Source organism: Hypanus sabinus, chromosome 11 (genome assembly GCF_030144855.1).
Source record: "Hypanus sabinus isolate sHypSab1 chromosome 11, sHypSab1.hap1, whole genome shotgun sequence".
NCBI classification, from domain to species: domain Eukaryota; kingdom Metazoa; phylum Chordata; class Chondrichthyes; order Myliobatiformes; family Dasyatidae; genus Hypanus; species Hypanus sabinus.
The window spans coordinates 68,060,711-68,087,549 of record NC_082716.1 but is presented as its reverse complement, the minus strand read 5'-3'; the positions used below and the strand labels follow the sequence as shown (position 1 = coordinate 68,087,549).

The window sequence follows — 26,839 nt, the reverse complement described above, 5'->3', positions numbered from 1 at the left end:
ACTGAAGCCTGTTGCACCTGTTACGTACGCCGTAACTGGGTGTCTTACCAGCAAAGATAGAATTGTCCATTGGAGTCTGGTGGTACTATTTTCAACAGTGTTTATTAGTAAAATATACAAAATAATATCAATGCAAATATACAGATAATACACGTTAGCAATACTAAACCTAAAAGTGTGGGAATAATAATAAATAATAAACAAGCTCTATCGTTGTCTAGGGGATAATGAATTGTCACATGGAAATATAAAGTTCAGTTCAGTTCATACAGGCTGAGGTAGTTGTTGGTCGATGTGTTGTAATTGTTGGAGAGAGAGAGCGAACGAGAGAGAGGACGATCAAACAGTGACAGCTATTGTCTTGCAAACCTTCCTTTACGATCTTGATCCGTTGATGTTTATTGTGGCCATTCGAGCATGACCCCTCTGTCCTTTAGCTAGACTGTTCTTCCATGGTGGACTCGTCACCCAGGCAAGGGTGGACACACACACAAGCCCCCACCGGCCTGGCTATAAACACTGTGAGTTAAAATTGACCGATCCTTTGTTTGTTCCCCGATGTCCCACACTTTCTCGTGGGTTTCTGATGCTCACTAGTGTGTCTCCTGGTGCGTCTGAGGGGTGTCACCCCAGACCTCACTTTTATCCCCACTCACGGGGTCTCAGGTGTCAATCAGGTTTGAATGACTTAGCCCATCAAACCAGCCCACTCTGGCTGTCCACTGAGGAATCTTAATGAGCAGGATGGTACCACATAAACAGCCCTCTCCGCAGCCATAGGTCTTTTGGGAGTCATAACCTGGTGAATAAACATAACTCTCTCAAGCTGTTATCAGTAACAGATGTCCTTGCATGTTCTCTTTTGTCTCTCTTACTCTCTTGTTAGCAGCATCGAAATAGTACCTGTTTGCAATTCTCCAAAGGGGGGGGGGCATGGGCAACTCTGCACCCTTCTGCCCATCAGAGTTGTTCATCCTTCGTAACACACCAAATCTATCAACTCCAACACTGGCCTTCTCCAACAAAACCGCTCCCACAATGGCCACTCTGCTTACATCTCACTACTTTTATTAGCCCTTGCAAAGTTACTAATAATTCAAGCAACTTCCTGATCCACAGACAAGCTTCAATGGGCTCCACCCACTCTTTGAAACTAGAGTGTAAACCCCACAACAAAGTCTCCAACTCTCTTTGCGATCTCCCGCTCCATCAGATTTCATCAGATGTTGTGATAGCTCAGTTTGCCTCATAACAGCTGCATTGCCCAACAGAAATCAAGAAATAACGGAAAAATTACAGCCCAAAAATGCCATGTAGAGAGGCAGTGGTATGGCGTATATTTTAATCCTCATTTTTCTTGCATCTTTGTACAAATGCCATACATTTCTAGTATTTTAAATACATTTTTACCAGATGTTGGTAGCTCTGGGAAGGCTGAGGTGTATTCTCCATCCTGAATGTAGTTGGTAAGTGGTCACCTGCACTTCCTATCCCACGTGCACTGTGGGATAGAAAGCTTCAAGATCTGGATACAGCAAAGACAAAGTCACAACAAGTCAGGGTATTGTGTGTCTTGGAAGGGAGTTGCATTCCTGTGCATCTGCTGCCCTTATCCTTTGAAGCAGCAGAAGTTGCAGGCTTGGGCCGAAGTGTTAAAAAGCTTTAGTGAGTTTCTGCAGCTCATTTCACGGATGGGATTCTTTCATCTTGCTGTGATGGCAGTGCAGGGTGAAGATGCTTAGAGTGGAGAAGGTGGTGCCACTCAAATGGGTTGTTTTGTCATAGATGTTATTGAGTTTCATCAATACTCTCCAAAATCCATCTTCCTTTTTGATAATTATTACTTCAGACAATGAGAGGTCTTCTGCTTGATACTCATTGCTTTTGTTTTCCCTAAGGCCTTGGCGGACAAGATTAAGGAAAACCCCAAGGTATTCTACAGTATGTGAAGAGCAAGAAGATAAGACGTGAGAGAATAGGACCAATCAAGTGTGACAGTGGAAAAATGTGTATGGAACCAGAGGAAATAGCGGAAGTAATCAATACTCAGTATTCACTACAGCAAAGGATCTTGGCAATTGTAGGGATGACTTGCAGTGAACTGAAAAGCTTGAACATGTAGATATTAAGGAAGAAGATGTGCTGGAGCTTTTGGAAAGCATCAAGTTGGATAAGTCACTGGAACTAGATGAGATATACCCCAGGCTAATGTGGGAGTAGAGGGAGGAGATTGATGAGCCTCTGGCAATAATCTTTGCAGGATCATTGGGGATGGGAAAGGTTCTGGAAGATTGGAGGGTTATTCAAGAAAGGGAGTAGGGATAGCCCAGGAAATTATAGGCCGGTGAGTCTTTCTTCAGTGGTTGGTAAGTCGATGGGGAAGTTCCTGAGAGGTAGGATTTATGAACACTTGGAGAGGTGTAATATGATTAGGAATAGTCAGCAAGGCTTTGTCAAAGCCTTACGAGCCTGATTGAATATTTTGAGGATGTGACTAAACACATTGATGAAGGTAGAGCCATAGATGTAGTGTATATGGATTTTTGCAAGGCATTTGATAAGGTACCCCAAGCAAGGCTTACTGAGAAAGTAAGGAGGCATGGGATCCAAGAAGACATTGCTTTGTGGATCCAGAACTGGCTTGCCCACAGAAAGCAAAGAGCGGTTGTAGATGGGTCATATTCTGCATGGAGGTTGGTGACCAGTGGTGTGTGTCAGGGATCTGTCTGGGACCCCTGCTCTTTGTGATTAATATAAATGACCTGGATGAGGAAATGGAGGGATGGGTTAGTAAATTTACTGATGACACAAAGGTTGGGTGTGTTGTGGACAGAGTGGAGGGCTGTCAGATATTACAATGAGACGTTGATAGCATGCAAAACTGGGCTGAGAAGTGGCAGATGGAGTTTAACCCAGATAAGTGTGAGGTGGTTCATTTTAGTCAAATATGATGATGGAATATAGTATTAATGGTAAGGCTCTTAGCAGTGTGGAGGATCAGAGGGATCTTGGGGTCCGAGTCCATAGGACACTCAAAGCTGCTACGCAGGTTAACTCTGTGGTTAAGAAAGCATACGGTGCATTGGCCTTCATCAATCGTGGAAATTGAGTTTAAGAGCCAAGAGTAATGTTGCATCTATATAGGACCCTGTTCAGACCCCACTTGGAGTACTGTGCTCAGTTCTGGTTGCCTCACTACCGGAAGGACATGGAAACCATAGAAAGGGTGCAGAGGAGATTTACAAGGATGTTACCTGGATTGGGGAGCATGCCTTATGAGAATAGGTTGAGTGAACTCGGCCTTTTCTCCTTAGAGCAACAGAAGATGAGGGGTGACCTGATAGAGGTGTTCAAGATAATGAGAGGCATTGATCTTGTGGATAATCAAAGGTTTTTCACCAGGGCTGAGATGGCTAGCGTGAGAGGGCATAGTTTTAAGGTGCTTGGAAGTAGGTACAGAGGAGATGCCAGGGGTAAGTTTTTTATGCAGAGAGTGGTGAGGGTGTGGAATGGGCTGCCAGCGGCAGTGGTGGGGGCGGAAACGATAGGGTCTTTTAAGAGACTTTTGGATGGCTACTTGGAGCTTAGAAGAATAGAGGGCTATTGGTAAAGCCCAGGTAGTTCTAAGTTAGGGACATGTTCACTACAGCTGTACGTTTTCTAAGTTTCTAATGCTCCTGATACCACAATCAAGCACAATTATTCTTCTTTTAGCTTCTTATTTAATTTATGAATAATTAATATTAACTTCAGTTTCTATTTGTCACATTTGTAACATACTGTGTAAAACATTAATATTCATGGCATTTATAACCTGGGTAAGTAAGCCTTAAACAACAAATTTGAACTTGCCTTTACCTCCTGTACCTAATAAAGTGGCCACTGAGTGTATCTTCTGCTTCTGTTGCTCATCTACTTTAAGTTTCAACATGTTGTGCATTCGGAGATCTCTTCTACACAGCACAGTTGTAACTCATGGTTATTTCACTTACAGTTGCCTTTCTGTCAGCTTGAAACAGTCTGGCCATTCTCCTCTGACCTCCCACATTAACAAGTCATTTTTGTTGTCAGAACTGCTGCTCACTGGGTATTTATTTTTTAAATTTTCTCACCCTTCCCTCTAAACTGTAGAGTCTGTGGTGTGCAAAAATCCCAGGAAATCTTCAGTTTCTGAGATACTCAAACCACCCCATCTGGCACCAACAATCATTCCACGCACCAAGTCACTTAGATCACACTTTTTCCCCATTCTGATGTTTGTATGAACAGCAACTGAACATCTTGACCATGTCTGCATGCACTGAGTTACTGCTAGATGATTGGTGTTTAGATATTTCCATTGATGAGCAGGTGTACAGGTGTACCTAATAAAGTGTCCACTGAGTGTCTGTCAGGAGCAGTCATTCACACCTCCACATTGTTGCCATAGCTCATCAGTTTCTCTGCTTCCTCAGAAGGGGAAAGAAATGTTTCTTTTCATCCTTTGGCATGTTTCCTTTGATACTCACCAACTTATATTGATGCATCATAGAAAGTGTCCAGTCCAGATGCATATGGCTTGGTATGACAACTGGTCTGGCCACGATCACAGGAAACTGCAGAGAGTTGTGGGCACAGCTCAGCACACCCTCCCTCCATGACTTGGTCAATAATTTTTGCTGCCTCTGTAAAGTAGCCAGCATAATGAAATTTCCCATCCACCCTAGACATTCACCTTCCCCCCTTTCCCATCGAGCAGAAGATACAAAAGCCTGAAAGCACAGTTCACCAAGTTCAAAGGCAGCTTCTATTGATAAGTATAATATATATAAGTAACACAGACAAAATGCTGGAGGAACTCAGCAGGCCAGGCAGCATCTATGGAAAATTGTTGACATTTCAGGCTGAGACCCTACATCAGGACTGGAAAAAAGAGATTAGAAGTCAGAGGAAGAAGGTGGGGGTGGAGTGGAAGAAATACAAGGTAGTAGGTGATAGGTGAAGCTGGAAGAGGGTGAGGCTGGTAAAGAAGTGGGAAGTCAATTGGTGGAAGAGATAAAGAGCTGGAGAAGGGGGAATTCTGATAGGAGAGGACAGAAGGCCATGGAACAAAGGGAAGGGGGATGAACTCCAGAGGGAGGTGAGCAGGTAAGAGGTTAAGGTGAGAGAGAAAAATTGGAATAAGACCATGATGATAAGACATAGGAGCAGAGTTAGTCCATCTGGCCCATTGAGTCTGCTCTGCCATTCAATCATAGTTGGTCCTCTTTTCTCCTCCTCCCCAGCCTATTCCCCGTAACCCTTGATGCCGTGTCCAATCATGAACTTATCAATCTCTGTCTTAAATACACCCAATGATCTGGCCTCCACAGCTGCATGTGGTAACAAGTTTCAGAAATTGACCATCCTCTGGCTAAAGAAATATCTCTGCATCCTTGTTTAAACTTGGCAACGGACCATCTATTCCATCATCTAAATCTTTGATATACAGCATTAAAAGAAAAAGTAACAACACCAACCCCTGCGGAACACAACTAGTCACTGGCAGAAAATGATCCTTTTATTCCCACTCACTGCCCACTACCAATCAGCCAATGCTCTAACCATGTTAGTAACTTTCCTGTAATACCATGAGCTCTTAACTTGGTGTGGCACCTTGTCAAAGGTCTTCTGAAAGTCCAGATATACAACATCCACTGCATCCCCTTTATCTATCCTACTTGTAATCTCCTCAAAGAATTCCAGCAGGTTCATCAGGCAAGATTTTCCCTTAAGGAAACCATGCTGACTTTGTCCTATTTTGTCCTGTGACACCATATACTTAACAAATGACTCCAACATCGTCCCAACCACTGAGGTCAGGCTAACTGGTTTATAATTTTCTCTCTTCAAGAGTGGAGTGACATTTGCAATTTTCTAGTTAACTGGCAGCATGCCAGAGTCCAATGATTTTTGAAAGATCATTACTAATGGGAAATGGTGAAGGAGAAGGGGGGCAATTACTGGAAGTTCGATATGTGAGTATGATAGTCTACTTCTTATATCCTTGCACATTTTTGTCCAGCTGTATTGTACTTCATCAGTAGTTGTTACACTTTCTGTTATTTCTTTATCTTGCACTGCCTTGATGCACTGTTGCAATAATGAAATGTTCTATGTGAATTTCATGCCAGACAAGTTTTGCACTGTAACTCAGTACATACAACAACAATGAACTAATTCCAGTTTCATTTCCGCTGCAATTCTGTTGTTTGCTAAATTTGAAAGAACACTGTAATGAGGCCTGACACCCAGTGACCTTAAATGGTAAACAGTGATTTAGTGTGGACTAATGAGATGTAATTGGTCAAAGTTTCAAAGATTCATAGGTCAATCATTCAAAGTACATTTATTATCAAAGAATGTATAAATTATACAACCTTACAGGCAGCCACGAAACAAACAACCCGAAAGAACGCAGTTGGAAAAGAGACCGACACCCATTGACAGAGAAAGAGGAAAAGGCACAAATGATGCCAACAACAGAAATGAGCAACAGCATTCCAAACCAAATTGAGTCCTTAGATCCAAATCCCCTCTGCAGTCTCTGATTTAACACATAGACTGACGAGGTAAGACTGGATTGATTTACCCCTCATGTTGGTTCACTCAACACTGGGTCAGTTCCAGCTGTTCCAGCTTATTCTTATTAAATTTAAATATAAATAAGACCATAGGACAGAGGAGCAGAATTAGGCCATTCAGCCCATTGAATCTGCTCTGCTATCCCATCATGGCTGATCCCAGATTCCACCCAACCCCATACACCAGCCTTCTCATGATATCCTTTGATGCCCTGACCAATCAGGAAATATTCAATTTTCACTTTAAATGTACCCACAGGCACCACTACAGTCTGTGGCACAGCATTCCACAAAGCCAATACTTTCTGGCTAAAAAAATTCCTCTTCCCTCTGTTCTAAAGATTGACCCTCAATTTTGAGGCTGTATCCTCCAGTTCTAGATTCTCCCATCATAAGAAACATCCTCTCCACATCTACCCTAGCCAGTCCTTTCAACATTCGGTAGATTTCAATAAGATCCCCCCAACATTCTTCTAAATTCTAGTGAATACAGGCCCAAAGCGGCCAAATGCTCCTCATTCCCGGAATCATCCTCGTAAACTTCCTCTAGTCTCTCTCCAATGACATCACTTCCTTTCTAAGATATGGGCCCAATACTCCAAGTGTGGCCTGACTAGTGTCTTATTAAGGCTCAGTATTATCCCCTTGCTTTTATATTCTATTCTCCTTGAAATAAATGCCAACATTGCATTTGCATTCTTTACCATAGACTCAACCTGTAAATTAGCCTTATGGGAATCTTGCAAGAGGACTCCCAAATCCTTCCGCACCTCTGACGTTTGTATCTTCTCCCCATTTACCTAATAATCTGCACTTTTGTTCCATTTACCAAAATACATTATCCTACATTTCCCAACACTGTATTCCATCTGCCACTTTTTTGTCCATTCCTCCAATTTGTCTAAGTCCTGCTGCAATCGCATTGCTTCTTCAGCACTACTTACCTCTCTACCTATCTTCGTAGCATCCCTCAAACCTTTGTCACAAAACCATCAATTCCATTATCCAAATCATTGACCAACAATGTGAAAGTAGTGGTCTCAATACTAACCCCTGAGGAACACCACTAGTCACTGCCAGCCAACCAGAAAAGACCACTTTTATTTCAACTCACTGCCTCCTGCCTGTCAGACATTTCTCTATCCATGCCACTATTTTTCCTGTAATGCCATAGTATTTTATCTTGTTAAGCTTCTTCATATGTGGCACCTTATCAAATGCCTTCTGATAATCCAAGTAAATGACATCCACTGCCTCTCCTTTGTCCACCCTCCTTGTTACTTCTTTGAAGAACTCTAACAGAGTTGACAGGCAAGAGTTCTATTTACAGAAACCATGCTGACTTTGACTTATTTCATCATTAGTCTCCAAGTACCTTGAAACCTCATCCTTAATAATAGATTCCAACTATTTCCCAACAATTGAAGTTAGGCTAAATGACTGATAATTTTCTTTCTTTTGCCTTCCTCCCTCCTTAAAGAGTCACATTTGCAATCTTCCAGTCCTCCAGGACCATGCCAGAATTGTGATTCTTGAAAGATCATGACCAATGCACCTGTAATCTCTTCAGCAACCTATTTCAAGATTCTGGGATGTAGTCCATCTGGTCTAGATGACTTACCCACCATAAGCCTTTGAGTTTGCCAAGCACTTATTCCTTTGTAATAGCAAAATAGCACTCATTCCTGCTCCCTGACACTCATGGACCTCTGGCACACTGAAGACAGTTGCAAAGAAGCCATTAAGTTCAAATGCCATTTCTTTATTCCCCTATCACTACCTCACCAGCATCATTTTCCAGTAGTCCAATATCAACTCCCTTTTACTCTTTATATAACTGAAAAAAAACTTTTGATATCCTGCTTTATATTATTGGCTAGTCTACCCACAAATTTCTTCTTTTCCCTTCTTAAGGCTTTTTAGGTGCCTTTTGTTGAATTTTAAAAGCTTCCCAATCATCCAATTTCCCACTCGTTTTTGCTGTGACTTCTGGCTACTCACCCTCTCTTCTCAGGATGTTATATGTAGATTAGTACAAACAGAGAATATTGATACAACTGAATGCCTCACTAGGCCTGTCCTGAGTCTGAAGTTACATGCAAGATTTCCATAAAAATATTCCTTCTTTCCTTTAAAGATATCATGTGCACTATTTTTTTATTCAATGGCCTTATGGACATCTATAAAAAGTTGTCAATGATGCTGAGATATTGAAATATAACAGACTACTTCGCCAGATGGCTCATTAGTTTCTAAAAAAACTTTGTGTTGTTTTGGAGCCTACAACCCCAGAGTTACAATACCTATAAAAAGTATTCACACCCATTGGAAGTTTTTGTGTTTTATTGTTTTGCAACGTTGAATCACAGTGAATTTAATCTAACTTTTATTGACACTGATCAATGGAAGAGACTCTTTTGTGTCAAAGTGAAAACAAATTTCTACAAATTGGTCTATGTTCAATATAATTATTAAACACAAAATTATTCACCCCCTTCAAGTCAGTATTTAGTAGATGCACCAGTGGCAGCAATTACAGCCGAATGTCTATGTAGATAGGTTTCTATCAGCTTTGCACACCTGGATGCTGCAATTTTTCCCCACTCATCTTTACAAAACTGCTCAAGCTCTGTCAGATTGCATGGGGATCGTAAGTGTACAGCCCTTTTAAAGTCCAGCCACAAATTCTCAATTGGATTGAGGTCTGGACTCTGTTTTGGGCACCCCAGGACATTAACTTTGTTGTTTTTAAGTCACTTCTGTGTAGCTTGGGCTTTATATTTGGGGTCATTATCTTGCTGGAAGACAAACCTTCTCCCAGGTCTCAGTTCTCTGCAGACTGCATCAGGTTTTTCTCCAGAAGTTCCCCATATTTTGCTGCATTCATTTACCCTCTACCTTCACAAACCTTCCAGGGCCTGCTGCAGTGAAGCATCCCCACAGCATGATGCAGCTACCACCATGCTTCACAGTAGGGTTGCTCTGTTTTTGATGATGTGTGGGGTTTGGCTTACACCAAACATAGCATTTAGTCTGATGGCAAAAAAGCTCAGTTTTGGTTTCATCACATCATAGAACCTTCTTCCAGCTGACTTCAGAGTCTCCCACATTTGTTCTGGCAAACTCTAGCTGTGATTTCAAGTGAGTTTTTTTCAACAGTGGCTTTTTCTTTGCTACTCTCCTATAAAGCTGTGACTGGTGAAAAACCCGGGCAACAGTTGTTGTATGCACAGTCTCTCCCATCTCAGCCACTAAAGTTTGTAACTCCTCCAGAGTTGTCTTCGTGGCCTCCCTCACTCATCCCCTTCTTGCACAGTCACTCTGTTTTTGAGGACAGTCTGATCTAGGCAGATTTACAGCTGTGACATATTCTTTCCATTTCTTGATGATTGACATATTGCATTCCAAGGGATATTCAGTGACTTGGAAATTTTCTTGCATCCATCTCCTGACTTCTGCTTTGCAATAACCTTTTCACGGAGTTGCTTGGTGTGTTCTTTTGTCTTCGTGGTGTAGTCTTTGCCAGGGTACTGACTCACCAGCAGTTGGACCTTTCAGATACAGATGCATTTGACTACAATCAAGTGAAACACCTTTACTGCAGATAGGTGATCTCCATTTAACTAATTATGTGACTGGCAAAGCCAATTAGGCTGCACCAGTGATGATTTGGTGTATCATATTAAAGGGAGTGAATACTGGTGCAATCAATTATTTCACATGTTTTATATTTCTAATCAGTTTAGGTCACTTTATAGAGATTGGTTTCACATTGACATGAAAGAGTCTTTTTCTGTTGATCGGTGTCAAAAAAGCCAAATTAAATCCATTGTGATTCATTGTTGTAAAATAATAAAACATGTAAACTTCCAAGGGGGGTGAATACTTTTTTTTAGGTATTGTAAGTGGACAGTATCAAAAAGCAGACATGCATATAACCCCCAGTATATTTTTAAATCTCATTTCAAGTTCTGTCTGTAAGTGTTTTATGTTCTCATGCTGCTTTCATTCAGCCAGCAGTCTTTGATGTAGAGTGATTCTAAAACTGGTAGTTTCTCCTAAATGACATTTCTTTCCTTTGTTATAACGTTCTGATGGACTTCTGTTTGAGTAGTCTAAAAAAACTAATTTTGGAGAACAGTGCTGACATACATGGAACAGGATTGGTTTTTGGAGAAAACATTTCTTAATGGGTAATTTTGCTTAACAGATTTCCCGTATTTTGCAAGGAAACCAAAACTGAAGTGTTGGACAAAATGTATCTTTGAGATAAATCATGAGGTAATTCAGTTCAACATTACATCTACTTTCCTTTATAAACACAAGTGAAATTAAGAACTGGGAATTTCCAAAGTGAAGGAAGTTTTTATGACCAGTGAAATCTAGAGCATCTGGAGATTTTAATTCACAGGGGCTTTGGTCTGTCTATGATTTTGTTACCTACCCTTAGTTTGAATATTATTTACGTATTGGCTTTGAAATCCCTAGTGTTAATGGATGATATCTGAAGGAAGGCAATTTGTTTTCTTTCTTTCTCTCTTTCTCTCCTTCTCTCTCTCTCTTTCTTTCTTTCTTTCTTCCCCTCACAGATATCAGCTCTCAGAATACTTCCATTAAACTACCATCAAACGTCCATCAGACATCACCACAACATCCTATACAAAAGCCCTTATTAGTATAGCAGACAGGATTACATCTACATCTTGCAGTTAAGCCTACAAGAGGAGAGGCTGTACTTGATTTGGTATTGGGAAATGAACCTGGTCAGGTGTCAGATCTCTCAGTGGGAGAGCATTTTGGAGATAGTGATCACAATTCTATCTCCTTTACAATAGCATTGGGAAGAGCTAGGAACAGACAAGTAAGAAAAGCATTTAATTGGAGTAAGGGGAATTATGAGGCTATCAGTACGGAAGAAATGTGGCAAATATTCAGGGGATATTTGTGTAGAGTTCTGTATAGGTACATTCCAGTGAGACAGGGAAGTTATGGTAGGGTTCAGGAACTGTGGTGTACAAAGACTGTAATAAATCTAGTCAATCAGAAAAGCTTAAAAAAGCTTCAGAGAGCTAGATAATGTCAGAGATCTAGAAGATTATAAGGCTACTAGGAAGGAGCTTAAGAAGGAAATTAGGAGAGCCAGAAGGGGCCATGAGAAGGCCTTGGCAGGCAGAATTAAGGAAAACCCCAAGGCATTCTACAAGTATGTGAAGAGCAAGAGGATAAGACATGAAAGAATGGGACTTAGCAATTGGGAAAGTGTGTATGGAACCAGAGGAAATAGCAGAGGTACTTAATGAATACTTTATTTCATTATTCACTATGGGAAAGGATCTTGGTGATTTTTGTGATGACTTGCAGCAGACTGAAAAGCTTGAGCATGTAGATATTAAGAAAGAGGATGTGCTGGAACTTTTGGAAAGCATTAAGTTGGATAAGTTGCCAGGACCGGATGAAATGTACCCCAGGCTACCGTGGGAGGCGAGGGAGGAGATTGCTGAGCCTCTGGTGCTGGTATTTGCATCATCAATTGGGACTGGAGAGGTTCCAGAGGATTAGAGGGTTGCAGATGTTGTTCCTTTATTCAAGAAAGGGAGTACAGACAGTCCAGGAAATTATAGACCAGTGAGTCTTACCTCAGTGGTTGGTAAGTTGATGGAGAAGATCCTGAGAGGCTGGACTTCTGAACATTTGGAGAGGCATAATCTGATTAGGAATAGTCAGCATGGCTTTGTCAAAGGCAGGTCGTGCCTTACAAGCCTGATTGAATTTTTTGAGGATGTGACTAAACACATTGATGAAGGTAGAGCCATGGATGTAGTATATATGGATTTTAGCAAGGCATTTGATAAGGTACCCCATGTAAGGTTTATTGAGAAAGTAAGGAGGCATGGGAGCCAAGGGGTTCTTGCTTTGGGGATCCAGAACTGGCTTGCCCACAGAAGGCAAAGAGAGGTTGTAGATGGGTCATATTCTGCATGGTGGTTGGTGACCAGTGGTGTGCCTCAGGGATCTGTTCTGGGACCCCTACTCTTTGTGATTTTATAAATGACCTGGACGAGGAAGCAGAGGGATGGGTTAGTAAGTTTGCTGATGGCACAAAGGTTGGGAGTGTTGTGGATAGTGTGGAGGGCTGTCAGAGGTTACAACGGGACATTGATAGGATGCAAAAATGGGCTGAGAAGTGGCAGATGGAGTTCAACCCAGATAAGTGTGAGGTGGTTCATTTTGGTAGGTCAAATATGATGGAAGAATATAGCATTAATGGTAAGACTCTTGGCACTGTGGAGGATCAGAGGGATCTTGGGGTCTGAGTCCATAGGACACTCAAAGCTGCTACGCAGGTTGACTCTATGGTTAAGAAGGCATATGGTGCACTGGCCTTCATCAATCATGGGATTGAGTTTAGGAGCCAAGAATTAATGTTGCAGCTATATAGGACCTTGGTCAGACCCCACTTGGAGTACTGTGCTCAGTTCTGGTCGCCTCACTACAGGAAGGACATGGAAACCATAGAAAGGGTGCAGAGGAGATTTACATGCATGTTGCGTGGATTGGGAAGCATGCCTTATGAGAATAGGTTGAGTGAACTCAGCCTTTTCTCCTTGGAGCGACAGAGGATGAGAGATGACCTGATAGATGTGTATAAGATGACAAGAGGTATTGATCATGTGGATAATCAAAGGCTTTTTCCCAGGGCTGAAATGGCTAGCACAAGAGGGCACTGTCCTAACGTGCTTGGAAGTAGGTACAGAGGAGATGTCAGGGGTAAGTTCTTTTACGCAGAGAGTGGTGAGTGTGTGGAATGGGCTGCCAGCGGTAGTGGTGGAGGCGGAAACAATAGGGTCTTTGAAGAGTCTTCTGGATGGCTGCACGGAGCTTAGAAAAATAGAGGACTGTGGGTAAAGCCTAGGTAGTTCTAAGGTAGGGACATGTCTGGCACAGCTTTATGGGCTGAAGGGCCTGTATTGTGCTGTATGTTTTCTATGTTTCTATATTCTTCATGACCTAATTCTGGGTTTATGTCTCTGTCCAAGGACCAGGTTCAAAAGTCTAGAAAGGCAATCAAATTCTTCAAAGAGGGAATGTTGCAGTTAAAGTTGCATCTTGGTAAATTGTCCATTATGGTGAGAGAGCAGAGATTTAAAAGGGAAACCGAAGGTGGAACTTTATCCCACAGAAAAGGTGGTGGGGTATGGAACCAGCTGCCAGAGTAAGTGGCAGAGGCGGGTACCATTACAATGTGCAAAAGACATTTAAGTAGGTACTGTGTTTGGGGAGATACGGGGCAAATGCAGGCAGCTGGGATTAGCTTGCCTACACACCTTAGTCAGTATGCATGAGTTGGAACAAAGGTCCTGTTTCTGCTTTATGATTCTGACTTTAATATTAATTAATCCATTCAAAATGAAACATTATGTCAATAAGATTCACGCACCCTCAACGCGAAATTCCACCTCCGTAACTATTTCCCCCAGCTCATTTATGGCTTCACAGCGGTAGGTTCCCGAATTCTCGATGCGGGTCGGTGAAAGCTGATATGTACGTTGGTTCTCGGCTATCACTGACCAGCCGTCGGCTGATAACTTGCTCCACACGATGGTGACAGGAGAACTGCTGTCGGCAGTACAGGTTAGTGAGGCACCCTGACCTTCCCTCACGGTGAGAGAGGGCTCTGCGGAAATGTTTGTCCTTTTAGGAGGATCTGCAGAATAAGAAGATAGTATCATTTAGAGAGTTAAAAGCGGGTTGTTTAAAATATTTAAATTAAGACGCACTCCTGTTTACATAAAAGGTACTGTAATACCATATTGAATTTAAAGCAGTACAGTTCTCCCCTGTAGGTTCCAGACTCCCACTCAATACTTGTCCCTGAAACAACATCAGTATAATCTGACTGCCAGTTTATTATCTCACAACTCCTCACTGGAATGATGACATGTCTAAGGTATTTGGTTGGTGTGAAAGTACTTTACAAAGGCTTGAATGGTAAGAATTTTAAGATGAGATTAGCTTTATTATTTGTCACACGTACATTGAAACATCCAGTGCGATGCGTTGTATTGCGTCCAATCAAATCAGCAAAGATGGTGCAGGGCAGCCCGCAAACGTCACCACAGTTCTGGTGCCAACACAGCATGCCCACAACTGACTAACCGAACTGGTATGTCTTTGGACTGTGGGAGGAAACTGGAGAACTCGGATGAAATATGATGGCAGAATATAGCATTAATGGTAAGACTCTTGGCTGTGTGGAGTATCAGAGGGATCTTGGGGTCCAAGTCCTTAGGAGACTCAAAGCTGCTGCGCAGGTTGACTCTATGGTTAAGAAGGCATACCGTGCATTGGCCTTCATCAATCGTGGGATTGAGTTTAGGAGCCCAGAGGTAATGTTGCAGCTACTTATGACCCTGGTCAGACCCCACCTGGAGTACTGTGCTCAATTCTGGTCGCTTCTCTACAGGAAGGATGTGGAAACTATAGAAAGTGTGCAGAGATTTACAAGCATGTTGCCTGGATTGGGAAGCATGCCTTATGAGAATAGTTTGAGGGAACTCGGCCTTTTCTCCTTGGAGCGACAGAGGATCAGAGGTGACCTGAGATGTGTATAAGATGACAAGAGGCATTGATCATGTGGATAATCAGAGGCTTTTTCCCAGGGCTGAAATGGCTAGCACGGGAGGGCACTGTCTTAAGGTGCTTGGAAGTAAGTACCCCTGTTTTTTATGTAGAGAGTGGTGAGTGCGTGGAATGGGCTGCCGGTGATAGTGGTGGAGGTGGAAATGATAGGGTCTTTTAAGAGACTCCTGGATGGCTGCATGGAGCTCAGAAAAATAGAGGACTATGGGTAAAGCCTTGGTAGTTCTAAGATAGGGACGTGTCTGGCACAGCTTTGTGGGCTGAAGGGCCTGTATTGTGCTGTATATTTTCTATGTTTCCATATTCATCATGACCTAATTCTGGGTTTATGTCTCAATCCAAGGACATAAGTTCAAAAGTCTAGAAAGGCAATCAAATTCTTCTAAGAGGGAGTGTTGCAGTTGAAGTTGCATCTTGGTAAATTAAGGTCCATTCCAGTTAACATAAAAGATACTGTAATAATATATTCAGTTTACAGCAGTACAATTCTCTCCTGAATTCTTTTAAGTTACGTGCTGTTACACTACCATGCATGGCCCTTTTATATATTAAAATAATTCTTTCCTTCCCATAATACTTTGCATGATACTTTTTCACATTAATTTTCATGCAGACCTTGGACAGTGAGTTTTGTGTCAATAGACTTCGTTCCCAGATCATTGCTGCCCTCAGGGTTTGAGTGGGTTGTGCTGTTGTTTGTGACATAGTCTCCCTCCTTCACTTCAGAAGGTGTGACAGAGAGTCTGATGTCTCTGGCGCTGCCTGATGAAAGAAACAGAGTGAAATTAATAAGTTTTTAAAGATCCTGTGCTCCAAGAACGTTTTTCCCTGGACTGTAGGAATTTGAGGTGTATGTAATCACGAGGGGCATAGAGCAGAAGGATGGCTGCATTCTCAGACAGACTTTCTCTCCAGCATGGGTCACTCCTGCAACAATGAGAGCGGAGACCAGCAACTCACTGTTCCGCTGTTAACAGGCTAATACAAAGGAGCTTAAGAATGAAATTAGAGAGCCAGAAGGGGCCATGAGAAGGCCTTGGCGGACAGCATTAAGGAAAACCCCAAGGCATTCTACAATTGTGTGAAGCGCAAGAGGATAAGGCATGAGAGAATAGGACCAATCAAATGTGACAGTGGAAAAGTGTGTATGGAACCGGAGGAAATAGTGGAGGTACTTAATGAATACTTTACTTCAGTATTCACTATGGAAAAGGATCTTGGTGATTGTAGTGATGACTTGCAGCAGACTGAAAAGCTTGAGCATGTAGATATTAAGAAAGAGGATGTGCTGGAGATTTTGGAAAGCATTAAGTTGGATAAGTCACCGGGACCGGATGGGATGTACCCCGGGCAACTGTGGGAAGCAAGGAAGGAGAATGTTGAGCCTCTGGCAATGATCTTTGCATCATCAATGAGGATCAGAGAGGTTCTGGAGGATTGGAGGGTTGCAGGTGTTGTTCCCTTATTCAAGAAGGGGAGTAGACATAGCCCAGGAAATTATAGGCCAGTGAGTCTTACTTCAGTGGTTGGTAAGTTGATGGAGAAGATCCTGAGAGGTAGGATTTATGAACATTTGGAGAGGCATAATAAGATTAGGAATAGTCAGCATGGCTTTGTCAAAGGCAGGTTGTGCCTTACGAGCCTGATTGAATTTTTGAGGATGTGACTAAACACATTGATGAAGGTAGAGCCGTAGATGTAGTGTATATGGATTTCAGCAAGGCATTTGATTAGGTATCCCATGCAAGGCTTATTGAGCAAGTAAGGAGACCCGAATGGTCCTGATGAAGGGTCTCGGCCCAAAACATTGACTGCTCATTTCAACAGATGCTGCCCGACCTGCTGAGTTCATCCAGCTTGTTTGTACATGTTGAACAGACTGGTAGAACTTGTGAAGGAGAGGGCTGCATGCTCTAAAGGACCTCAGTCTCCTCAGGAAGTAGAGGCTACGCTGACACTCCTTGTACACAGCCTCTGTGTTGGTGCTGCATTCAAATCTGGAGGTTTATGGTGAGACAGCAGAGATTTAAAAGGGAAACCAAAGATGCAAGTTTATTCCACAGAAAAAGTGGTGGGGTTAGGAACCAACTGCCAGAGGAAGTGGCAGAGGCAGGTACCATTACAATGTGCGAAAGACATTTAAGTAGGTAACAACACACACAAAATGTTGGTAGAACACAGCAGACTAGGCAGCATCTATAGGGAGAGGCGCTGTCTACGTTTCAGGCCGAGACCCATCGTCATTTAAATAAGTACTGTGTTTGGAGAGATACGGGGCAAACGCAGGCAGCTGGGACTAGCTTGGCTACACACCTTAGTCAGTGTGCATGAGTTGGGGCAAAGGCCGTTTCTGCTTTATGATTCTGATTTTAATATTAATTAATTCATTCAAAATGAAACATTATGTCAGTAAGATTCACGCACCCTGAACGCGAAATTCCACCTCCGTGGTACTTTTTCCCAGCTGATTTTTGGCTTCACAGCGGTAGGTTCCTGAATGCTCGATGCGGGTCGGTGAAAGCTGATATGTACGTTGGTTCTCGGCTATCACTGACCAGCCGTCGGCTGATAACTTGCTCCACACGATGGTGACAGGAGAATTGCCGTCGGCAGTACAGGTCAGCGAGGCATCCTGACCTTCCCTCACGGTGAGAGAGGGCTCTGCGGAAATGTTTATCATTCTGGGAGGATCTGTAGAAGAAGATCGAATCATTTAGAGAGTTAAAGACAGGCGGTTTTGAATGTACAGAAGTTTAAAGTGAAATCTCTGCCAGGACACTTACAGTGAATGTCCAGAGTTAGCGTTCCCTCGACTTGAAGCTCCTTATCAGTGCGCATATTGACTCGGCAAGTAAGCTTTTGTCCGGAATGCTGCAATTCTGGGGTTAGTTCATAGGTGACGGTCACATTCTGTATTTCCCCAGTGGGATCGTAGACTTCTTGAGTTTTCAATACTCCCGTTTCATTCAGCCACTGCACTGTGAAATAAGCGGGTTAGACATCGGGGACGATACATCTCACGGTGCCTTTCCTGCCGACTTGCAAACTCCCTACCGTCTCCAGAGTGACCGCGTCCCGCAGAGCTGCAGCGACACACAGTCAGACAGGGTTTGAGAAGAGAATGAACCCGGTGGCGCAGACCTCAATTCCCAATCCCCGATTGCGAATGACTCGGATTACCTCTGATAATCCGCGTCATTCATCGTTGCACTCAAAAATAGTGTGAAACTGTTAACGCAAACAAAACAAAACGCAGTCATTGGAAATCGTAAATAAAGCAGAATACTGAAGTCAGACAGTATCCGCGGACAGAGAAGCGGAGTTAATGACCTTTCCGTCATGAGAATGAAACGCTAACTCCGTCTCTTTCATCACAGAAGCTGTCTGACCAGCTGAGTGTTTCTGTTTTTATTTAATGCAACAAGTTTACCTCTCCGCGACGAGTTTAAACTCACAATAAACATGCAGAATGGCACCCCTCTGCTTTGTTTTGGCCCCGCATTTTGCGGTACATCTGTATATCTTTTCGTCCTGCACGGTGACCGGGTCGATGGTGAGGGTGGACTCCGAGTCTTGTTCTCTGACTGTTCCTGCCAAGAGATGATCGGTTCCGAGAGTCCATTTGATTGAAGGGGACGGACAGTCCTTCGCGCTGCAGCTCAGCACCACCTTCTCCCCAACCCGGGACCACACTTCTCCTTGTGGGGTCAACTCCAAATTGAAGGCATACCCTGGGTGCAGAGGAGGAGAATGGGTAACCTTACTCGAACAACTACAGTAACATATTTTAAACGTTTGCGCGTTTAATGCTAGAAAGTTTACAATTTTTATGAAAATATTACAAGTACAATGTTAAAAAGTTTACAACTTTAATACTATTTACATATTTCTTCAAACGGCAGAAGCGTTAATGGGCATTGGACAAAATAAGAAAAATGCAGGTGTAACGTTCTCCTTCGCGTGTAACTGATAACGTCGAATTCAACGTCGAGATAAACCACAGTCAATGAGAACCCGATCGCAGTAAGATTAACCATTTACTGTTCACTCTTCACATTAACATATGGTGAAAACTGTTGATAAAACAATACAAGATTGATACAGTATTTGTTCCTTCCTTAATATCACATTTCAATTGTAAATACTTCCAAAGGTGACTATAACTACATTACACTAAGGTGCAGTATACAGGCAGAGTTTACCTGCTCCATTGACTACTTTAAATACACTTCAATGCAAACTATCCGCAACTCTTTAACTAATGAAAGCATAAACATTATCGACCGTCGTTACTTCTAACAGGATCGGCATTAACATCTTAGTTCAATATATTGATTATCTATTAACTTCCAGCGTTGCTCTCACTGTGATTTCTCATGCCTGCAAAACAACTTCTGCTCAGGTGTGCCTCGTGGTGAGCCCCCACCCTCGTGTTGATCTCAAAGTGGTACTTTCCCACAAGACGCGGCGAAACCGGATGTGATGTCATCGCATGCCGATATATTTTACATGCAATGAATATACTTTAAACACTTCTAACTCTAACTAGAAAATACTATCAAATGAATTACTAAGCGAAAATATTATAAACTAAATAACTGTCGTAAAGACAGCACACTCCCCGCTTGACCTTCGTAAGGTCATAATGAACAGAGTACAAACTTAGTCTCTTAATCAGTCATTAGGTAGAAGTAGAATAACTTCTGTAACTGGCCTTTGGTAAATTTTCACATCGCCTTGGTCGGTAGTCTTCAATTCGATCTTCCTGACATGTCCATCCTCGATAGGGAATGTAGCAGTGATTCTGGCCGTTGGCCAGCTGTTGCGGGCGATTTGCTTGTCCCTGAGCAGGACTAAGTCTCCAACTTGAAGATTCCTGCGGGGTTCTGTCCACTTTTGTCTCTGTTGCAACAAAGGTAGATATTTTTGTCTCCAGCGAGACCAGAACTGATTTGCCAGAGCCTGGACTTGTCTCCATTGCTTTGTGTACAAATCCTTGTCTGAGAAGTCTCCTGGTGGAGGAGGTGCTCCTGCCTTCTGTGTAAGGAGCATTGATGGCGAAAGGATGAAGGGGTTTTCTGGGTCAGAAGACACAGGTAGGAGTGATTGTGCGTTTATAATGGCTGTGACCTCTGCCATTAGGGTGCACAGTACCTCGTGGGCCAATCGGGTGCGTTGTTGCATCTCAGGTTTCCTTTTCCGGGTTTTCCGTAAGGACGTGAACCGTTTGACTGCCTGCTCTTTGTTATCTGGTGAGCGCTGGCGTGGTTCTCTGAAAGGCAATGGGGCAACCCCATTATTTGCTTCATCTCTGAAGACCTTGGTGTCTTTGGGTTTTAAAGAAATGGTATCTTGAGCTGATTGTGCAAGTTTGTTTCCGTGCTCGGTTTGAACGAAAACTGACTGACCTAGCGTCTCGTCGGTTACTTTACGCTTGTTAACGTCTTGTTGTGCTTCCTTAATGCACGGGGCACTTGGGCAGGGTTGAAAGATTGAATGGCGGCCACTCTCTAGCACATTGGTCTTGAGTGTGTTAACCATCGGTTTGTGTACGACACCGGGGCACACCTCTCCTATCACCACCCAGCCCAGATCCAGACGTTGCATGAAGGGGGCGTCGAGTGGTCCATTGACCTGCTGCCTAACCTTGTGTACCTGGATAACATCTCTTCCTAATAGCAGGAGTATTTCCGCTTTTGGATCCAGTTCTGGGATGTGTTTGGCGATGTGGTGGAGATGTGGCTGGTGTAGCACCGCACTTGGTGTCGGGATCCCAGTGCGGTTATTCATGATTCCATCGCACTCTAAGAGCGGAGGGAGACAGATGACGACTTTACCATCCAGGGACTCGATCTGGATGCCTTCTGCCTTCCTTCCTTGGGTTTCCATGTTGCCTGAGCAAGTTTTGAGGTAGTATGGGAACTGCTCACTCTCAATGTTGAACAATTTAAAGAACTCTGGACTGACTAGTGAGCGATTGCTCTGATCGTCCAGAATCACATAGGCTTTGATGGCCTTGTCTTTGGCTCCTTTAGGGTACACCTTAGTGAGGCAGATCTTGGAACAAGAACGACTTGACCGCAAACTTCTGTACAGTTCGTGCTGACAACTGTTGACCTAGAGTGAGCCTCTCTCTCCCCGCCGTCCTGTTGTGGGGGTGAAGGAGCGCTGTCGGTTTGCGGTGACAGGTCGGGATGCATGGCCCCGACGTGATCTGGGCTATCACATTCCGGACACTTCACGGCGATCGTACACTCTCTGGCGAGGTGAGAGGTTGAGGAACAGCATCTAAAACATATTCTTTTCTCCTTGAGAAGAGCCATCCTCTCTGCAAGGGGTTTTTCCCTAAACATTCTGCATCCTTTGAGGGGGTGAGGTTTGTTATGCAACGGACAATACTTGCTAGGGTCGTTGTTAGTTGTAAGGGCTTCAGTCTTGAGCACTGAGGCGGGTTTATCAATTTTGAAAACATTCGAAGAGGATCTATTTGGCTTGGTGTAAATCGTACTGTTTCTTGGACCCACGAGGCTAGGGTCGTTTCGCTTCTTCGCCTCCCTGCACACAAACCTAGCGAACAGCTCAAAGGGAGGTGGTTGATCATCGTGCTCTTCCTTGTAATCTAAAGCAACGGACAGCCACCTGTCCTGCAGCCCAAAAAGAAGTTTGTCCACGACTTGTCTAATCCCGAATGGAGTATCTAGGTATACTAGACCAGCTGAGCAGCCATCTTCTTTGGCGCCTTGGATCTCCATGAGTAAATCTCCAAATTCTCTTAACTTAATGTGATCTTTGGCTGACACCTCAGGAAAGTTTCCCAGACGTCGATATAGCGCCGCTTCAATAGCTTCGGGGGACCCATAGTCCTCCCGAATTCTCTCCCACGCTTTGCTTAAGGCTAGTTCGGGTTCGTTGATGTACACTGAATCACCTGGTCGCGTGATTCTTTCCCCAGCCATTTCGCCATAAGGTCCAACCTTTGGGTTGCACTGAGCTGGACTCCGTCGATCGCGTTGGTGAATGTGGAGTACCATGCACAGTAATTTTCGGGTTTATCGTCAAACTGGTACAGTCCCGAAGTGACGAGATCCCGTCATGCTAAATACTGCATCGTGGGATCAGCTGTAAGTGGCATGTGGGCTGGAGAAGTACGTTGGCACCTATATGACTGAGAGCGCACGTTTCTCATGGAATTTGCCATCCTGGATTCGACCTCCGCGTCTCTTCGCATCGAACTTTGTAAGTTTGGTGTCAAGAAGTATCGGTTGTCAGCTCTTTCATTCTTGACTTCATCACGGAGCCGCGAGGGTAAATTTTCTTCCTCGTATGGATGTGATGCAATCGTGACTCTCTGAGGTTCCTCGTAGCTGGGGAAGTTATCGAATACGTATGGAGAGGGGAGACGAGCCTGCCTGTCTATTTGAGATTGTACATAGTCGCTTGCGCGTTCCAGTCTGGTCCTTTCTAAAGTAGATCTTACTTCGGTCAGATCACGTGACCCTTCAGCTTCTTCTATGTACTCTGCTTCCGCCATGGCAGCTTCTTCTTCTCTTTCTAGCTGCAGCACTTGCAACTCTGTTGATATTTTTGCCATTTCCAACTGGGTTTCGGCTTCTCGGGTGTCCCATTCCTTCTGGGTTTCGGCTTCTCTGGTGGCCCATTCCAACTGGGTTTCGGCTTCTCGGGTGTCCCATTCCTTCTGGGTTTCGGCTTCTCTGGCGGCCCATTCCAACTGGGTTTCAGCTTCTCTGGCGGCCTCTGCTCTTTGTCTGGCAGCCTTTTCTTTCTGGATTTCGGCTTCTCTGGCAGCCTTTTCTTTCTGGATTTCGGCTTCTCTGGCAGCCTTTTCTTTCTGGATTTCGGCTTCTCTGGTGGCCTGTTTCATTTTCAAAACTGCTTCTTGTCTGGCGTAACGCAGTCGCACCTTGGCGGCTTCTGCCTTGGCTCTTGCCTGGGTGGACTTACTTGATGTCGCTCTACTGCCCTTGTCGCTGGGCGCCATCGACTTGATCCCGGATCGAGCTGACATTGCAGCACTTGGAACACCTGATAACGCCTGGGTGGGCCTACTTGATGTCGGTTTACCGCCCTTGTCGCTGGGCGCCATCGACTTGAAGCTGGATCGAGCTGACATTGCAGCACTTGAAACACCTGATAATGTCGCTTTTTCACTGTAACGTTCTCCTTCGCGTGTAACTGATAACGTCGAATTCAACATCGAGATAAACCACAGTCAATGAGAACCCGATCGCAGTAAGATTAACCATTTACTGTTCACTCTTCACATTAACATATGGTGAAAACTGTTGATAAAACAATACAAGATTGATACAGTATTTGTTCCTTCCTTAATATTACATTTCAATTGTAAATACTTCCAAAGGTGACTATAACTACATTACACTAAGGTGCAGTATACAGGCAGAGTTTACCTGCTCCATTGACTACTTTAAATACACTTCAATGCAAACTATCCGCAACTCTTTAACTAATGAAAGCATAAACATTATCGACCGTCGTTACTTCTAACAGGATCGGCATTAACATCTTAGTTCAATTTATCGATTATCTATTAACTTCCAGCGTTGCTCTCACTGTGATTTCTCATGCCTGCAAAACAACTTCTGCTCAGGTGTGCCTCGTGGTGAGCCCCCACCCTCGCGTTGATCTCAAAGTGGTACTTTCCCACAAGACGCGGCGAAACCGGATGTGATGTCATCGCATGCCGATATATTTTACATGCAATGAATATACTTTAAACACTTCTAACTCTAACTAGAAAATACTATCGAATGAATTACTAAGCGAAAATATTATAAACTAAATAACTGTTGTAAAGACAGCACAGCAGGTAATCAGAACATACTAAAATACAGTGAAACGAAATTAGAAACCTGTTAGCAGGAACATCAGAGCGAGTGCCGCCGTCAGGGAGAGTTTCCAACTTGCCATGGTTCAGCGTTTGTCACAGGAGATTTAATTCTCTGCTGCAGGGGATGTCAAATTTGAAGCTGTGAGTCAGGGCTCCGCTGCTCCATCTTATAAAGCCTGAAAGAACAGGGAATTTCCCTTCGCAGTGAAGCGTGCATTCCTAACTACATACCGCTCACAAGTTCCAACTCTTTGTCTAATTCACGATGGGATTTTCCCATTATAGTCAAAATAACTGAACAAGTAAATTCATTGCACAGGTTCTCAATTCCACTTCTGAGAAAATGCACAACTAGAAATGAATGGATTCGCAGAATTAAGGAATATATTCACAATTAGACTTTTCATATGGCTCCGTCGTTCAAAGTCAGCGCCAGTACAATGCAAGAACAATATATCTGGGTCCCTCTCCCCAGGCTCAGGTACGGATCCGTTTTTCTTTGCACGCTGCAACGGAGTAGATTTTCTTCCTCTCGTGATTTTTCCCCCGATCACCCTCAACCTGTTTGCTCTGACTCTTGAGGCTTGGGCTAATGGGGTAATTTCTCTTTAACCTATAGGCTGGGTCAGTGCCTCAATCAGATTTCTCTCCTCTGTTCCAAAGATAACAACATAATTATAGAATCATAGAATGGTTGCAGCACAGAAAGAAGCCATTTGACCAATTACGTCTGCTCCAGCTCTTTACTAGAGCAACCCACAGCTGCATCCGCTGCCATATCACAACCCAACGTCCTTCTGCACCTACTCACCGCAGAGAAAAGTATCCTTTTCTCCATACTGTCTCTCCTTGTTCTTCCTACCAGATGGTATGATCTTTCATTTCTCAGCATGAGGAGCTGAGGAAAGCTCTCAGCAGGATGAACCTATTGGACCCTTTAAGCCTTCTCCACTGTCTCCCAAGATCCTGGTTGATACTTTGCAATATTTTTCTTCACTATTCATATATCCCCCCATTGTCACACTTGCCAAACTCTGAAAGATCTATTTCTCCTATTCCTGATGAAGGGTCTCAGCCCCAAATGTTGACTAGAGTCTGCCTAACTCGCTGAGTTCCTCCAGAATTTTGTGCATGTTGTTCAACATTTCCAACATTTTTTTTTTTGAATCCCAGCCTTCACTTTCAGTTCAATAACTGATTTTCTTCATCAGCATGACACCCAATCTAAGTGTTTGTACCTTTAGAGTCATAGAAAAGTGCAGCATAGAAACAAGCCCCTTGACCCATCTGGGCCATGGTGAACCATTTAAACGGCCAGCTCCCATTGACCTGCCCTGGTACCATGACCCTCTATGCCTACCATCCACAAACCTATCCAAACTTCTCTTACATTTTGAAATTGAGCTTGCATGCAGCACTTATGCCAGCAGCTTGTTCCACATGCTCATGAACTTCTAGTTTTGCCTAATTATCTCTTTAAGTTTTTCACCTTTCACCTTTAACCCATGACCACTGGTTGTAGTCCCACCCAACCTCAGTGGAAAAACAAACATGAGAAAACCTGCAGATGCTGGAATTCCAAGGGAACACATGCAAAATGCCGGAGGAACTCAGCAGGCCAGGCAGTGTCTATGGAAAAGAGTAGGCAGTCGATATTTCGGGCCGAGACATTTCATTAGGACTGAGTGAGAACTCAATAGGCTTGCCTGAACAGAAATGATCACAAATGCAAAGATAGCGTGAAAGTTTCAGTCTTAACACAGGACAAACTGAGAGATATGTAGACCAAGACAAAGCTGAAGTCTTAGGGTGAGCAGGCAAGTCACTGGGAGAAACAAAAGTTGGTACAACTTCAGTTACCTAAAACCAGTCACAGTTGTTGATACTGCAGGATCAGTTGACACGTCATGTGCAGACAGACTTCGCATTGAATCAAGTCATAGATCAGGCTGGACCATCTGAGAAATATCAAGATGAAGATGTCCTAGTAACTAAAGAGGTTTCATTTGACTCTGCAAAACAGGATGAAATCAGAAGTTGGAGAAATAATGGAGTATTTGAGGAATTATGGGATGTAAAGATGGTGGCCCTCGGGTATCGAGGGAGATGTTGAATGTAAAGTTGTTCAAACAAAGGAAAACCATGTTCTTGTTGTTTGTGCGTTAACACTCATGGTCCCACTGAAAGGTCTTGGCCCGAAACATTGACTATTTACAACTTTCTAGGAATGCTACTTGGCCTGCTGATTTCTTCCAGCATTTTGTGTATGTTGCTCAGTAGAAAGAACCTGCTTGCATTCACCCTATCTATACTCCTCACAACTTTGTATACTTCTATCAAATTTCCCCTCAATCTTCTACATTCCAAGGAATAAAGTCCTAACCTATTCAATCTTTCCTTATAATGCAGGTCCTCCAGACCTGGCAACATCCTTGTAAATTTTCTCTGCACTCTTTCAATCTTATTTACATCTTTCCTGTAGATAAGTGACCAAAACTTCACACAATACTCCGAATTAGGCCTCACCAATATCTTGTACAACTTCAACATAACTTCCCTTCTCCTGTTCCCAATACTTTGATTTATGAAGGTACGGTGCCAAACGTTTTCTTTATAACCATGTCTACTTGTATTGCCACTTTTAACGAAGTATGGAACTGTATTCCTAGATTTCCCAGATCCCTTTGACTACCACACTCCTTAGTGTGCTAATGTTCACGGTGTAAGA

At 43.4% G+C, this 26,839-nt stretch overlaps 3 protein-coding genes across 3 annotated transcripts in view; 1 reads left to right on the top strand and 2 right to left on the bottom strand.

The window, feature by feature from the left end:
- Nucleotides 1–26,839, top strand: part of gpr88 (G protein-coupled receptor 88) — a 90,280-nt gene that overhangs the window by 43,623 nt on the left and 19,818 nt on the right. The window lies entirely within an intron of this gene.
- LOC132402088 (vascular cell adhesion protein 1-like) lies at nucleotides 141–18,231 on the bottom strand. Its single transcript, XM_059984651.1, has 5 exons — nucleotides 18,026–18,231; nucleotides 17,667–17,933; nucleotides 15,858–16,004; nucleotides 14,041–14,307; nucleotides 141–799 (listed from the first exon to the last, which is right to left on the bottom strand). Exons 1-5 carry the CDS (start codon nucleotides 18,078–18,080, stop codon nucleotides 663–665), a joined length of 873 nt encoding a protein of 290 aa, XP_059840634.1. The 5' UTR covers nucleotides 18,081–18,231; the 3' UTR covers nucleotides 141–662.
- On the bottom strand, nucleotides 18,093–24,191 carry LOC132401497 (vascular cell adhesion protein 1-like). Its single transcript, XM_059983524.1, has 3 exons — nucleotides 24,134–24,191; nucleotides 18,698–18,973; nucleotides 18,093–18,325 (listed from the first exon to the last, which is right to left on the bottom strand). The coding sequence occupies exons 1-3, from the start codon at nucleotides 24,189–24,191 to the stop codon at nucleotides 18,237–18,239; spliced, it is 423 nt and encodes a 140-aa protein (XP_059839507.1). The 3' UTR covers nucleotides 18,093–18,236.

Excerpts from the sequence above, each read along its gene's own strand:
- LOC132402088 (XM_059984651.1), bottom strand. The coding sequence starts at position 18,080 with ATGCGCACTGATAAGGAGCTTCAAGTCGAGGGAACGCTAACTCTGGAC. Across the intron at positions 14,308-15,857 it reads CACAAAACTCACTGTCCAAG|ATCCTCCTAAAAGGACAAAC; the intron begins GTCTGCATGAAA and ends CTTATTCTGCAG. Across the intron at positions 800-14,040 it reads GGTGGAATTTCGCGTTGAGG|GTTATGACTCCCAAAAGACC; the intron begins GTGCGTGAATCT and ends TTTATTCACCAG.
- LOC132401497 (XM_059983524.1), bottom strand. The coding sequence starts at position 24,191 with ATGGCAAGTTGGAAACTCTCCCTGACGGCGGCACTCGCTCTGATGTTC. Across the intron at positions 18,974-24,133 it reads TCTGATGTTCCTGCTAACAG|GGTATGCCTTCAATTTGGAG; the intron begins GTTTCTAATTTC and ends CTCTGCACCCAG. Across the intron at positions 18,326-18,697 it reads TGCCATTCTGCATGTTTATT|CTCTGCGGGACGCGGTCACT; the intron begins GTGAGTTTAAAC and ends GTGTCGCTGCAG.